A 14,684-nucleotide genomic window follows, 5' to 3' on the forward strand; every position below is an offset into this window, starting at 1 on the left:
CACTGGGGATGAGTCTCACCACTGAGGAGGCCAAGGCACTGGGCATCACTGTCACCCCTCAGCAGGCCCAGGAACTGGGGTTCACCCTCACTGATGAGCAGGCCCAGGCACAGGGGATCACTCTCACCCCTCAGCAGGCCCAGGCACTGGGGATCACGCTCACCCCTGAACAGGCCCAGGCACAGGGGATCACTCTCACCCCCAAGCAGGCCCAGGCACTGGGGATGACTCTCACCCCTCAACAGGCCCAGGCACTGGGGATCACTCTCACCCCCCAGCAGGCCCAGGTACAGGGGATCACTTTTACCCCTGAGCAGGCCCAGGCACTGGGGATGACTCTCACCCCCCAGCAGGCCCAGGCCCTGGGGATGACTCTCACCCCTCAACAGGCCCAGGCACTGGGGATGACTCTCACCCCTCAACAGGCCCAGTACCTGGGGTTCACCCTCACCCCTCAGCAGGCCCAGGCACTGGGGATCACTCTCACCCCTAAACAGGCCCAGGTACTGGGGATGAATCTCAGCCCCCAGCAGGCCCAGGAACTGGGGATGACACTCACCCCTGAGCAGGGCCAGGCACAGGGGATCACTCTCACCCCCCAACAGGCCCAGGCACTGGGGATGACTCTCAACACCCAGCAGGCCCAAGCACTGGGGATCACTCTCACCCCTCAGCAGGCCCAGGCACTGGGTATGACTCTCATCCCTCAGCAAGTCCAGGCACAGGGGATCACTCTCACCCCCCAGCAGGCCCAGGCACTAGGGATCACTCTCACTCCTGAGCAGGCCAAGGCACTGGGGATCACTCTCACGCCCCAACAAGCCCAAGCACTGGGGATGACTCTCAGCCCCCAGCAGGCCCAGGCCCGGGGGATCACTCTCACCCCCCAGCAGGCCCAGGAACTGGGGATGACTCTCAGCCCTCAGCAGGCCCAGGAACTGGGGATCACCCTCACTGATGAGCAGGCACAGACACAGGGGCCCACTCTCACCCCTCAGGAGGCCCAGGCACTGGGGATCACTCTCACCCCTGAGCAGGCCAAGGCACTGGGGATCACTCTCACACCCCAACAAGCCCAAGCACTGGGGATGACTCTCAGCCCCCAGCAGGCCCAGGCCCGGGGGATCACTCTCACCCCCCAGCAGGCCCAGGAACTGGGGATGACTCTCAGCTCTCAGCAGGCCCAGGCACTGGGGATCACTCTCACCCCTGAGCAGGCCCAGGCCCAGGGAATTACTCTCACCCCTCAGCAGGCTCAGGCACTGGGGATCACTCTCACCCCTCAGCAGGTTCAGGCACTGGGGATCACTCTCACTCCTGAGCAGGCCCAAGCACTGGGGATCACTCTCACCCCTCAGCAGGCTCAGGCACAGGGGATCACTCTCACCCCTGAGCAGGCCCAGGCACAGGGGATCACTCTCACCCCTCAGCAGGCTCAGGCACAGGGGATCACTCTCACCCCTCAGCAGGCTCAGGCACAGGGGATCACTCTCACCCCTGAGCAGCTTCAGGCACTGGGGATCACTCTCACCCCTCAGCAGCCTCAGGCACTGGGGATGACTCTCACCCCTGAGCAGCCTCAGGCACTGGGGATCACTCTCACCCCTGAGCAGGCCCAGGCACAGGCGATCACTCTTACCCCTCAGCAGGTTCAGGCACAGGGGATCACTCTCACCCCTCAGCAGGCTCAGGCACAAGGGATCACTCTCACCCCTCAGCAGGCCCAGGCACTGGGGCTCACTCTCACCCCTCAGCAAGCTCAGGTACAAGGGGTCACTCTCACCCCTCAGCAGGCTCAGGCACTAGGGATCACTCTCACCCCTGAGCAGATCCAGGCACATGGCATCACTCTTACCCCTGAGCAGTTCAAAGCACTGGTGGTCACCCTCACCCCTGAGAAATGCCAGAGCTTGGGTTTCACACTCACCCCTGGGAAAGTTCAGGCACGGGGGTCTCCTCTCACTGTTGCACAGGCCTGGGAATTGGGGGTTCCTATTACTCCAGAAAGTGCCTGGTTGTCAGCTGTCACTCTTACCCCTGAACAGACCCAAGCTTTAGGTGCCCCTCTCTCCTTAGAACAGGCTCAAGCATTAGGGGTTTCTTTCTCTCCAGAACACTTCTGGAAATTTGGAGTCCCTCTCACCTCAGATAAATTCCATTCTATAGAATCTCCCCTTGAACAAGTACAAACTTTGGGAGCCCCCTTCATCCCAGGACAATCCCATCCCATGGGTATTACTCTCATGTCTGAGGAGGACCAACAATCAAGTGAACAGCCCTCACCACCTGGGGCCCATCCTCCTCTAGAACGTACCCCCCTGAAAGTTGGGATCATTCCTGTTACTGATAAATCCATTATAGGTGCTCCTCACATTTCTAAGCAGTTCCCCACATTGGCCCCTTCCAGTCTTAGATCATTTCAAAGATTGAAGGCTTCTGTCCTCCCTGGGAAATCCATTACATCAAGCCCTAGGCAAGCCCCAGCATCTGCTCCTATTGCTGAGAAGTCCTCTGTATTTGAGGTCTCTTCTACTCCTTTGCAGATATCAGGGTCTTCTCTTTCCCAAGACCCTGGGAAATTGCTAGGAATGAGAATTCTTTCTGACCCTGGGAAGCTCTTGGCACCACAGACTTTTCCTTCCTCTAAACAGACCCTGGTTTCTGAAGGTCAATCCACCTCTGTTCAGTTTGTAGCACCAGAGGTCCTTCTATCCCCTGGGAAGCTTGCACGGGAGACCCTTCTTAGTTCTAGAAAGTTCTTAAGAGACTCTTGGACCCCTCAGCTACCTCTGATATCAGAGGCCCCCCTTGCCCCCAGGCAGCCCCTTATATCTGGAGTCCCACTTTCCTCTGCACAGATTCCCAGTCTCTTGGCTCCTCTTTCCCCTAGGAAGCCCTTGGTTTCTGGGACCTCTTCTATCCTGGAACCTAGACCCTTAACACTCTCTGAGCAGCCCCAGGCATTCCAGCCCCCTCCTACCTATGAGCAATCTCTCTATCTACAAGTTCCTTCTACTCTTGGGCAGCATCACGCTTCCCCACTGGGGATCCCTCCCAGCCCTGGGCATCCTCCAACACTACGGACCTCCCCAACCCCTGGGAAGCCCCAGAAAGATATGTACTCTTCTATATCTAAGAAAAGTAAGGAAAGATTGGCAATTATTTCTTCTCTGAAATCGAAATCAGTCCCTTTTACTGCAAAGGACTTCCAAATATCAGAGGTCTCTGACACTTCTGAAGAAATCCAGACATGCCATGATCCTATTGCCATGGAACAATTTAGAACATTTCAGTCCTATCTCACCAATTACAGGACACCAGTATCACAAACCCCTTACACTGGTGGGAGGGCCCTTCCCCCTCTCATGAAGCCTCTTACTACTAAACTACCCAAAACACCACAAATTTCATCTTCTGAATGGGACCGGAAAACCCAGTTCCCCCCTATAGATAAGTCCTGGATACTGACTTCAGATTCAGTTACCAAGAAACCTAAGATGATGGTGTCCCCTTCCTCTCTCCAAGAGCTCAAAGAGCAGAGGTATTTTGTTGATGTGGAAGCTCAGAGAAAGAACCTGATACTCTTAAATCAGGCCACAAAATCTTCTGGACTGCCTTCACAGCTACACACAACAGCTAGGAATCTCATAATTGAGACACTTCATATGGACACAGTTCGGCTGGGATACCTATTCCGCAAGTACATTGCTTACAGGCTGATCCAGCGTGCAAGGTAGATGTAAATATTGAATGTCCAGTTTTCTGGTTTAGTCCTGATTTCAAATATCCTCTCTTCATTGTCCCATAATTATATACATATCTGTCATATTAGATGTTCTAGAATATTATCTTATAGAAGGTCTGTGGTATGAAGCCTATTTAAAATACCAAATGGAGATAAACTTTTTCAGAAATAAAAAATGTCATATAACATGATCTATTTCATCCATTTATATCTCTAGCTAAGATATATTTTGTGGATCATGGTTGATCTCCAAAATATCAACTTTAAAAGCTTGCTTCCAATTATTCTAAACTTTTTTTTTAAAGATTTTATTTATTTATTTGAGAGAGAATGAGATAGAGAGAGAGCATGAGAGGGGGGAGGGTCAGAGGGAGAAGCAGACTCCCTGCTGAGCAGGGAGCCTGATGCGGGACTCGATCCAGGGACTCCAGGATCATGACCTAGCCGAAGGCAGTCGCTTAACCAACTGAGCCACCCAGGCACCCTCCAATTATTCTAAACTTCTAAGTATTCTTTTTTAAAGCTGTTTCTTTTTTCTTTTTTTTATTATGTTCAGTTAAACACTGTATAGTACATAATTAGTTTTTGAAAAATTTCTAAGTATTCTAAATTTCTTTCATCTTCTTGGGTTCACCACAAGATGTATGATTCTTAAAATGGGAGATGGCAGGTTATATACAAGGTGTTGCCATGGCAACTTCGCTGCTGAACTGACATAGAGGAAATAGGTCCTGGTCTTGATTTTTAAAAATTGCAGAAATAGGGAAAGTGACAATTGTCCTGCTATCCTTAGCACTTATGTTTGAGGTTACCAACCTATTATTTGGGGGATATCTTTTACCTAAAATTGTAAGATGCCAAACGAAAACCTATACTAGGAAAGGTTATCATTAGTATTATTTATTATTATTTATATATCATTAATTATAAGAACAACTTATATCATTTATTCAACAAACATTTATTGAATGTGGCAAGTATTGTACTAGGGTTCTCATGAAATTTACATTTTTGAGGACTGAATTAATTTGGGAACTAAGGATTAGAACAAGGTACAAAAACAGACTTATTCAAGATATAATCAAGACATTTATTTATTTATTAATTATTCATTCTTTCAAAATTTTATTTAAATTCAAGTTAGTTCACATATAGTGTAGTATTAGTTTAAGGGTAGAATTTAGGCATTCATCAGTTGCATACAACACCCAGTGCTCATTATATCAAGTGCTCTCATTAATGCCCATCACCCAATTACCCCATGCTCCCCACCCAACTCCCCTCAGTTTATTCCCTATATTTAAGTGTCTCTTATGGTTTGCCTCCCTCTCTGTATCTTATTTTTTCTTCCCTTCCCCTATGTTCATCTGTTTTGTTTCTTAAATTCCGCATATGAGTAAAATCTTACGGTATTTGTCTTTCTCTGCCTGACTTATTTTGCTTAGCATAAGACACTCTAGTTCCATCCACATAGTTGCAAATGACCAGATTTCATCCTTTTTGATGGCTGGGTAATATTCCATTACACACACACACACACACCCCACAGCTTCTTTATCCATTCATCAGTTGATGGACATTTGGGCTCTTTCCATAATTTGGCTATTGTGATAATGCTGCAATAAACATGGCATGTGCCCCTTTGAATCACTATTTTTTATCCTTTGGGTAAGTGCCTAGTAGTGCAATTGCTGGGTTGTAGGGTAGTTCTAAACTTTTTGAGGAACTTCTATACTGTTTTCCAGAGTGGCTGCAACAGTTTGCATTCCCACGAAGAGTGCAAGAAGGTTTCCCTTTCTCCGCATCCTCACTAGCATCTATTGTTTCCTGAATTGTTCATTTTAGCCATTCTGGCGGGTGAAGATGATAACTAATTGTAGTTTTGATTTGTATTTCCCTGATGATGAGTGACGTTGAGCATCTTGTCCTATGTCTGTTAGCCATTTGGAGGTCTTTGGAAAAATGTCTATTCATATCTTCTGCCCATTTTTTAATGAGATTATTTGTTTTGGGGTTTGTTAATTTTTTTAAGTGGGTTCCATGCCCAATGTGGGGCTTAAACTCACAGTCCTGAGATTGAGAGTCACATACTCTACCAACGAGCCAGCTAAGCTCCCCAGGTTCATTATTTTTAATAATATTTTGTACCTTATTTAGAAAGGCTCTCTCCACTCTGAGAAATATAAAAAATTCTTTCTAGGTTTCTTTTGGTACTTTTATGGTTGGTTATTGGTTTTTTTGTTTTACATTTAAGTCTCTGATTCACAACTTCCTGTTGAGAGATATGGATGTGACTTTTTTCCACATGGCTACCCAGTTACCCCATCACTACTTACAAAATCATCTACCTTTTCTCCTATGGTTTGAATGTACCTTCATCATAATTCTTGTATCATTTAGGTCCATATATAGACTTTGCATTATTTTTTGTTGATTGCATAGAGATGAGTCATTTCTATTTTTTATTATTCATTGTAGTTTTATTATTATGATGTGGAATCTTTGTGATAGTCATTAGTGCTATTTGCCAGGACTTTTCAATGAAATGTAAGCAGAATTGATATAGGTCATTTCTGCATTGAGCTTGTCATTGTTAGTTTGAGACCCTCCAGAGTCTCCTTTTCCTCTGACATAACCCACATTGTTCAAGGTGATGGCTGTTCAGATAGCCTGTGTCCTTCAGAGTATATATACAATGAAGCTCACTCCCTGATGAACCATGATGGATTTGTAGTATGAGCAACAAGTAAAATTTTGTTGTTAGCCACTGAGATTTATATTCTTCTGAGAAAGTTGTACTTTCACTGGAATCCACATTTTCAGTAAGCACCATCACCACCCCATCACCCCTGCCCAGATGATTCAGTCCAGGTGATCAGGGTCCAAATTTTGAGAAATGCTGGTATTGTAGAAATAGAGAAGATTTGGGTTTGCTTCAAAATCTGATATTTATTAATTATGTAACTTCAGAAAATTACTTAACTTTGCTCATATTCCTTTTCCTCTTCTGTAGAACAGAGATGGCAAAACACTATCTGTTCAGAAGGCTTAAACGTGGTGGTATATATTATTGTAAAGAGAGAGAGTATATTTTTATGATTGTTCCTCAAGATCCTATGCAACATCTTCCTATGAGGCCTTCTTTCTTCCTCTTGTTAGTATAAATTATGCTCTTTTTGCTCCAACAGCATGTTTAATTTCTTTTCTATTTAATTTAATTTAATTTCTATCTAGCATTTATTTCATTCTCTTTGACATAGTTAATTTATTAGTCTCCTATTCTGGCTTGTAAGTGCTTTGAAGGCAAGGACAATGCCTTTTTCACAGTTGTATTAAGTGCTTCCTATATGTCTTATACATATCAATGCCAAAATTTTAATATTAAAGTATATATTAAATAGACTTATATCAATAAATCTATTAAAATATAAAACTATTAAAATAATAAGCAACACTATTATAACACTAAAAAACTCTAACATTAATGAAAACTTGACAGTCATAAAGATTTTTGAAAGTTTAGTCATATAAGAAACTAAATTAAGGCCTCATTAAGCAAGCCTCCCACCCCTATCACATCCCACTCTACTTGCTAAGGATAAGAACTGAAAGTAACTAGGCCCAGGTTTGCTGAGTTAGGGTCAGTCGTTATATCAATCTCATTCTTGTTAATTTTTTTCAAGAAACAACATAATCAGACGATTACAAGCCATCCAAAACACTGGGAAAGGTTATGAGACCCAGAACCTCTTCATAATGCTGAGCAGAATTGATGACTACCAGAAAAAGATGATGCAGGTCTGGACCAACAAGCAGAAGTCTTTAGAGCAGAAACGGAATCAGTGCCTGGGGAAAATGATGTTCTTATTTAGCCAGGTAACTTGTTTTCTATTGTCCCTCCCCAGTGTGTTGTAAGAAAAATGAAAGTGGTAAGCTTGGAAAATAACATTTACCTGGAGCTACCATTTTTATTAGTCTCCTAGGGCTGCTATAACAAATTACCACAAACCTGATGGCTTAAGACAACACAAATATATTCTCTTGCAGTTCTGGAGGCCTGTTCATGAAATCAAGGTGTTGGCAGGGTTGTTTCCTCCTGGAAGCTCTGAAGGAGAAATTTGTTTCATGCCTCTCTCTTGGACTCTGGTAGCTGCTGACAATCCTTGGCATTCCTTGGCTTGTAGCTGCATAACTCCGACCTTTGCCTCTGTCCTTCCCCTGGCCTTCTTCCCCGTGTGTCTTATGTCTTCTCTTCTGTCTCTTATAAAGCTATATGTCATTGAATATAGGACTCACCTGGTTAATCCAGGATGATCTCATCTTGAGATCCTTAATTACATCTATAAAGACCCTTTCCCCAAATAAGATCATATTCATAGATTCTGGGAAACATATCTTTTGAGGAGTTCACCATTCAAGCCAGTACACCATGACCTCAGTGAAAACTCCTAACTTGACAACAGGGATACTGGCTGGGATGGGAAAAGATTAGAATAGGGGAGACTTCCATAAATGCTCAACTCCTTCCTAGTCAACTCGCATCTACCAGTCTCTAGATATGAAACCTCTTGAAGTCACCACTCTCCAACTGATTCATGATGGTTACTTCTCTCCTCAAAACTATCAGAAAGTGGGGTACCTGGCTGTCTCAGGCAGTGGAGGATGCGACTCTTGATCTTAGGGTTGTGGGTTCAAGCCCCATATTGGGTCTGGCGATTACTAAGAAATAAAATCTTAAAAAAAAAAAAAAAAAAAAACAACCCAGAAAACCCGGGGCGCCTGGATGGCTCAGTCGTTAAGTGTCTGCCTTTGGCTCAGGTCATAATCCCAGGGTCCTGGGATTGAGCCCCGCATCAGGCTCACTGCTCAGTGGGAAGCCTGCTTCTCCCTCTCGCACTCTCCCTGCTTGTGTTCCCTCTCTCGCTGTCTCTCTCTCTCTGTCAAATAAATAAATAAAAATCTTAAAAAAACAAAAAAACCATCAGAAAGCAAAATTTAATAGAATGAGTTTACAATAAAGGAGTTAAAAGTTTATTTAACTTGCTTACATAGCACCAGGCATGGAAGATCCTGTTAAACTCTGACATCCACTCATTATGTCCCAGAGCTTGTCTGAGATAACCATTAGCATGCTTTTGGGAGTGAGAGTGACCTTCCAAAAACTTATAAAGCTGAGATTAGAGTTCTTTGCTCTGGGATTACATGCTCCCATTACATGCTCCAGCATGGAGTTCTAGAACATTCTTGGTGTTCTAGGAATATTTTACATCTATATATCCTTTTCTTTCACTAAATTAATTTATAAAATTACTTGAAGCTTTAGAAGGTACAAAGAGATTTATCATAGCTGATCCAAATCAGACCTATTCTGAATTTTCCACAACAGTTATATTTCAAATATTAAAGCTCTTTGACCAAAAAAAAGGATATTTTTGAGGTTTTGGTTTGGAAAATATGGCCAATGTATGTGGAATAAAGCAAGCTGAGCTGGCAGTGTCATGAACTAACAGGCATCTCATATCTAGGACATTTCAGAGGATGAATAAGGGTCTGGGCTCAGGGGATCCACAATCTAGATGATGAAGTGGTTATCAAGGCATAAGAAGGGAGAGGAAAAAGCAAAAGGGAGAAGAGAGTAGAAATAAATAAATACCTTACACTGGTCAAGAGGCTGGTTCTCCTACCAGATTGTGTGGGTTCAAATCAGCTTTGCCACATATTAGCTAAGAGACCTTGGGCAAGGTCTAAATTTTCTGAGCTTCAGATCTCCAAATGTAAGATGAGGATAATAACAGTACCCACCTCTTAAGATTATTGTAAATACCAAATGAATTAATATATAAAAAGCATGTAACATTCAGCATGTATTCAGTAAGTGTTAGCTATCATTAGATTTGCATAGTGCTTCACAATTTATGAGGTGCTTCCATATATATTATCTTATCCAACACTCACAACAACCATGTGTTATTATCCTTGTTTTAGAAATGAGGAGAGGGGCGCCTGGGTGGCTCAGTCGTTGGGCATTTGCCTTCGGCTCAGGTCATGATCCCAGGGTCCTGGGATGGAGCCCCACATCGGGCTCTCTGCTCAGCGGGAAGCCTGCTTCTCTCTCTCCCACTCCCCCTGCTTGTGTTCCCTCTCTTGCTGTGTCTCTCTCTATTAAATAAATAAAATCTTTATATAAAAAAAAGAAATGAGGAGAAAGGTGCAGATAAAATTAGCAACTAACCCAAAGTCACACAGCTAGGAAATGAGAGGACTAGAACTACAGCTTATGCAAGACCAATGGGTTTTTCTGTTTGTTTGTTTTTTAAAGATTTATTTATTTATTTGAGAGAGAGCGAGCAAGCAGGAGAGTGTGGGGGAGAGGGGCAGAGGGAGAGGGCGTCTTAAGCAGACTCCACATCTTAAGCAGACTCCACGCTGAGTGCGGGGCCCTACACAGGGCTTGATCCCACAACACTGAGATCATGACCTGAGCCAAAACCAAGAGTCAGATGCTTAACCGACTGTGCCACCGAGGCTCCCCAGGACCACTGTTTTTATATAACATAGTGGCACCTCTGAAATTGTGTGTTGGAAGTGGAAGTGTGATTGGAGGAAGAGAGAAAGAGGATGGAGAAAAAGGATTTGCAAGTACATGGAAAATAGAGTCATAGTTTAGCTAGGGCCAGCTCAGATCTTCCTAAAGACTCTGACCTTTTTTTCCCCCATGGTTTCCTTTTCTGATTTATTTATTTTTAGCTTCAAGGGATGTATAAATTGAATCTTAGTCAACCTATCCCTTTGATCATCGATAAAAAGCAGATACCTGCCTCTACCAAATTTGTCCAACAGCTGCTAATAGAAGACGATGGAAAGTCTGACACATTGAAGAAATTTCGGTATGTGCTTGAAAAAGACTGACATTAAACCTTCTTTGGATGATATGTTGGACCTAATACTGGTTTTTTCCTGCCCAAGAGTTTCCCCTTCCCCACAATTATGATATGGTGCAGTAGAGAGTCTAAGGTAGCATAGATTTTCTTAGTCAATTTAACAAGAAGCTTATTCATGTATATTTCTACGTAAATATTTAACATCTAATTTTGAGTTCCTTTAAAAAAAAAAAATGATGCTGGTCTGCTCCTTGTCTGCTCTTTTCCAGGAATGATGTAAGTCCAGTTTTCCCTTTAGTGGCTCCCCTTTGTAACATTCCCAAGACAGGGGCTCTCTTGTTCCTACAGGTGACATGACAATTATGGTCCTGGAGGGAGATAAACTGATCTCTTATAATGTGTCTTGGGTGCCTCATCTCACATGCATGGGCTTACCCCAAAGATTCACCTAGGTATCTATTTTTCCATGTCATTAATTGTGAATGCTAAAGACTTCAAATAAATGGTTGGACCAGGCAGAACTTTTTGAATAAAGTGTTAGAATTCTTTTATCATACTTTTGAACTTATATCTAACTGAATCATAACTAGTGTCAATAGATTTTTCCAGATGAAAGATTAATTTCATTAATCATATGAGGACATACATTTATAGATTTGTGGAACATTTATTAATATGTTATATTCTATTTGAATTTGAATTGTTTTACTTTTGCTCACTTAATAAATCAGTTCAACTTCAAAAAAATTAATTAAAAAATAAACCTGGTCTTGTAAAAAAAAAAATGGAACTGATTTTCCCTACCATGAAACAAGTTATTTTAACAGAATGAAGAAACTTAGAAACATTACTTTTTTCCTTTTTTAAAAAAAAGAAGGTAGGAGCTTTGGGAAGGAAGGGGAAAAGAACATTTCTGGGGAAAAAAACAGTCTGGATATGGTCTATATATTCCATGAAGCTAAGAAGATAGTTTTAAAATAGATTACTAGGTGAAGTCATGAAAATGCAGCTTTCAGGAAAGAAAAAATTTTTCAGCAAATTCTGCTGTTTTAATCCATCTCTCAAAGGGGGCATAGCTAATGTTCTTCAGTGCCAGAGAGGACATTATAGGACAAGATAGTGGGGAAGAGCAAAGGGGAAAATAAGATTCATACATTTTAATTGGATATGGAGTTCAGGAGAGTTTGGCACTTTCAATTAGTGTCTCTGATTCTCTAGACAAGAAGACCAAATGGGAGCTATCTGGAATGCTGATCTGTCAACTTCAAGCTACCCAATAACAGAGAAGACATCAATAAATTCACTCTGGGCTCAGCTGGGTGGGTACCCAGATATTCCTATGCTACTCCAGTTAGATGTTCAGTCTATCTTCAGAAAATCTCTTGCATCCATTAAATCACAGTAAGTAAAGGGATGGGAGCACTTTGGTAATGAGGCCTTTGGTCATTCATATACCTTCTGTTTCCCTAACTTGACCTTATCTTATAGCACCAGGGAGTGACCAAAAGCAGGTGCTTGGTGTGAAGTTAGACATTACCTTTTCCAGATACCATATAAATAGAAGTATACAGTATGTAACCTTTCGAATCTGGCTTTTTTCACTTAGCGTAACTCCTATGAGATTCAGCTATATATGTACCACTAATTCATTCCTTTTTACTTAGTGACTGGTATTATTCCATTGTATGGCTGTACCACATATTTTCATCCATTTACCAAGTGAAAGACATTTGAGTTGTTTTCAGGGTTGGACAATTATAAATAAAACTGCTATAAAAATTCCAGGTTTTTTTTTTTTTAAGATTTTATTTATTTATTTGAGAGAGAGAGCAAGCGAGAGAGCACAAGCAGGGGGAGCGGCAGGCACAGGGAGAGGGAGAAGCAGGCTCCCTGATGAGCAGGGAGTCCAATGTGGGGCTTGATCCCAGGACCCTGAGATCATGACCTGAGCCGAAGGCAGATGCTTAACTGACTGAGCCAGCCAGGCACCATATAAACAGGTTTTGGGGTGAATGTAAGTTTTCACTTCTCTTAAATAAACACCCAGGAGTGAGACTGATGGGTTAGATAAGTGTTATGTTTAACTTTTATAAGAAATTGCCAAGCTATTTTCCAAAGTGACGTTTCATCTCTATATTTACTCAGCAGGGCTAGTTCTTGCCCTACCTCTGGATGAAAACCTAGGTGGTTCTGTGACATTTCTGACAACTTCACAGTAATATGTTTATCTGGTTAGTAAAATGTCCAGAACCATGTATAAGTAAACCTTTGTTTTGTTTTAAAGTTGAGGCTTCTATCTTCCAGCTAAGACTATTAAAACTTATAGTCAGAGAAGGAGGATTATGAACAGCTTCTTTTTTCTGGCCTACTGCTTCTGTTCCTACTTTTCTAGCTTGCTACTATGGGACCCTTTAGGGATTAGAGCTCTGGAGAAGAGAGAGAAATGGAAAGTTCTTATTGACTATTACTGTTGTTTTCTAACATCAGTGCTTCCTGAATGTTGCAGATTTCTAAAGCTGACTCTTTCATGAGGTACTTTGGTCAGTTCCTTGGAGATTGCCATCACTGGAGATCTCTTATCTGCAGATTTCTTGATATTGTCAAATATATTTCTATTCTGGGGCATCTGGGTGGCTCAGTCAAGTATCTGACTCTTGATTTCAGTTCAGGTCATGATCTCAGAGTTGTGAGATCGAGCCCCACATCAGGCTCCATGCTTCTTTCTCCCTTCCCTCTCCTCCTCCCCCAGTTGCACTCTCTCTCTAAAATAAATAAATAAATAAATTCATACATACATACATATATTTTTTTCTATTCCAACTGGTTGTTGACATTTGTGATACCTCCAGCTTTTCTCTGCTGAGTCTGCTGAGATGTGTTTGCATATTTATGCAGCCCTCCTGGACAGAATCCATGACAACCCTATGCCATCTTTCTTGGGTAGATGCATATATGGCCCACATCTAGTCTACAGGAAACAGTGGAGCTTACTTTGTCCCGGTAAACTCTGAGGTCGAAAGCTTATCCCAATGCAGCAGCAGCCTCTTCTTTGCTTCTATTATTAGTGCAGCTAGCCAATCAATCACTGCCTTAGCCTTTTTTTAGGGATTGAATCAGGCCCCATTTTATGGGCCTCCAAAATGCAGGGGCCTGTGGTAAATTCTTAGAGTAGAGAAAGGATAGGAGTGCTCTCAAAATCTTCTCCTTGACCATTTCATACTCTGAGAATGAGTTAAAAGATTAAGAGTCAATTACTTTGGGGGCGCCTGGGTGGATCAGTCCGTTATGCAACTGCCTTCGACTCAGGTCATGATCCCAGGGTCCTGGGATCGAGCCCTGCATTGGGCTCCCTGCTTGCAGGGAGCCTGCTTCTCCCTCTCTTCCCCACTTGTACTTTCTCTATCTCTCTCTCTGTCAAATAAATAAATAAAATCTTAAAAAAAAAGAGTCAGTTACTTTGTAAATCCCAGTTTAGCACTCCTCTTTGAAATCTGGTATCTATTGTTAGGGTTTCCAGATTTAGCAAATAAAAATATAGGACACCCAGGTAAATCTGAATTGCAGATAAACAAAAATGATTTAGGGGTGCCTGGGTGGCTCAGTCAGTTAAGTGTCTAACTTCAGCTCAGGTCATGATTTCAGGGTCCTGGGATCAATCCCCATGTTGGGGTCCCCGCTTGGCAGGGAGTCTGCTTGTCCCTCTGCCCCTCCCCCAACTCATGCACATGTGCGCGTGCTCTCTCAAATAAATAAAATATATATTTTTAAAAAAACAGAAGTGATTTAGTATAAGTATGGTCCATGCAATTTTATACTTATACTAAAAACTTATTTGTTTATTCAATTTTAATTTAACCAGGCATCCTGTATTTAATCTGGCAACCTTTCCATTGTGCTTGTCAAAACGTTTTCATGTGCTACTACATACAAAATATGTATTAGGAGTTTCCAACTTGTATAGTTAGATGCCTGAAAACTTTCAGAGTAGGAGATGGTAAAAACAGTGAAAAAATTAAGACATTATAGGAAATAGGAGAACTGAAGTCTTGGATTTTTGC

General features: G+C 42.5%; 2 protein-coding genes across 2 annotated transcripts in view; one reads left to right on the forward strand and one right to left on the reverse strand.

Annotated features, from left to right (window-relative positions):
* The window catches only part of FAM186A (family with sequence similarity 186 member A), a 69,415-nt gene extending 57,230 nt beyond the window's left edge, over window positions 1-12,185 (forward strand). Inside the window, exons 6-11 of the mRNA XM_045869054.3 lie at window positions 102-1,877; window positions 1,974-2,190; window positions 2,404-3,733; window positions 7,429-7,621; window positions 10,493-10,632; window positions 11,845-12,185. Of these exons, the coding sequence (XP_045725010.2) occupies window positions 102-1,877; window positions 1,974-2,190; window positions 2,404-3,733; window positions 7,429-7,621; window positions 10,493-10,632; window positions 11,845-12,031 (3,843 nt within the window). The 3' untranslated portion in view covers window positions 12,032-12,185. The remainder of the gene's footprint in view (window positions 1-101; window positions 1,878-1,973; window positions 2,191-2,403; window positions 3,734-7,428; window positions 7,622-10,492; window positions 10,633-11,844) is intronic.
* The window catches only part of LARP4 (La ribonucleoprotein 4), a 203,806-nt gene that overhangs the window by 129,612 nt on the left and 59,510 nt on the right, over window positions 1-14,684 (reverse strand). The gene's annotated exons all lie outside the window — the stretch shown is intronic.

This window comes from Mirounga angustirostris, unplaced genomic scaffold, assembly GCF_029215605.1.
Source record: "Mirounga angustirostris isolate CCGP_5_RB_7025 unplaced genomic scaffold, mMirAng1.0.hap1 SCAF_5, whole genome shotgun sequence".
In the NCBI taxonomy this organism is placed as follows: Eukaryota; Metazoa; Chordata; class Mammalia; order Carnivora; family Phocidae; genus Mirounga; species Mirounga angustirostris.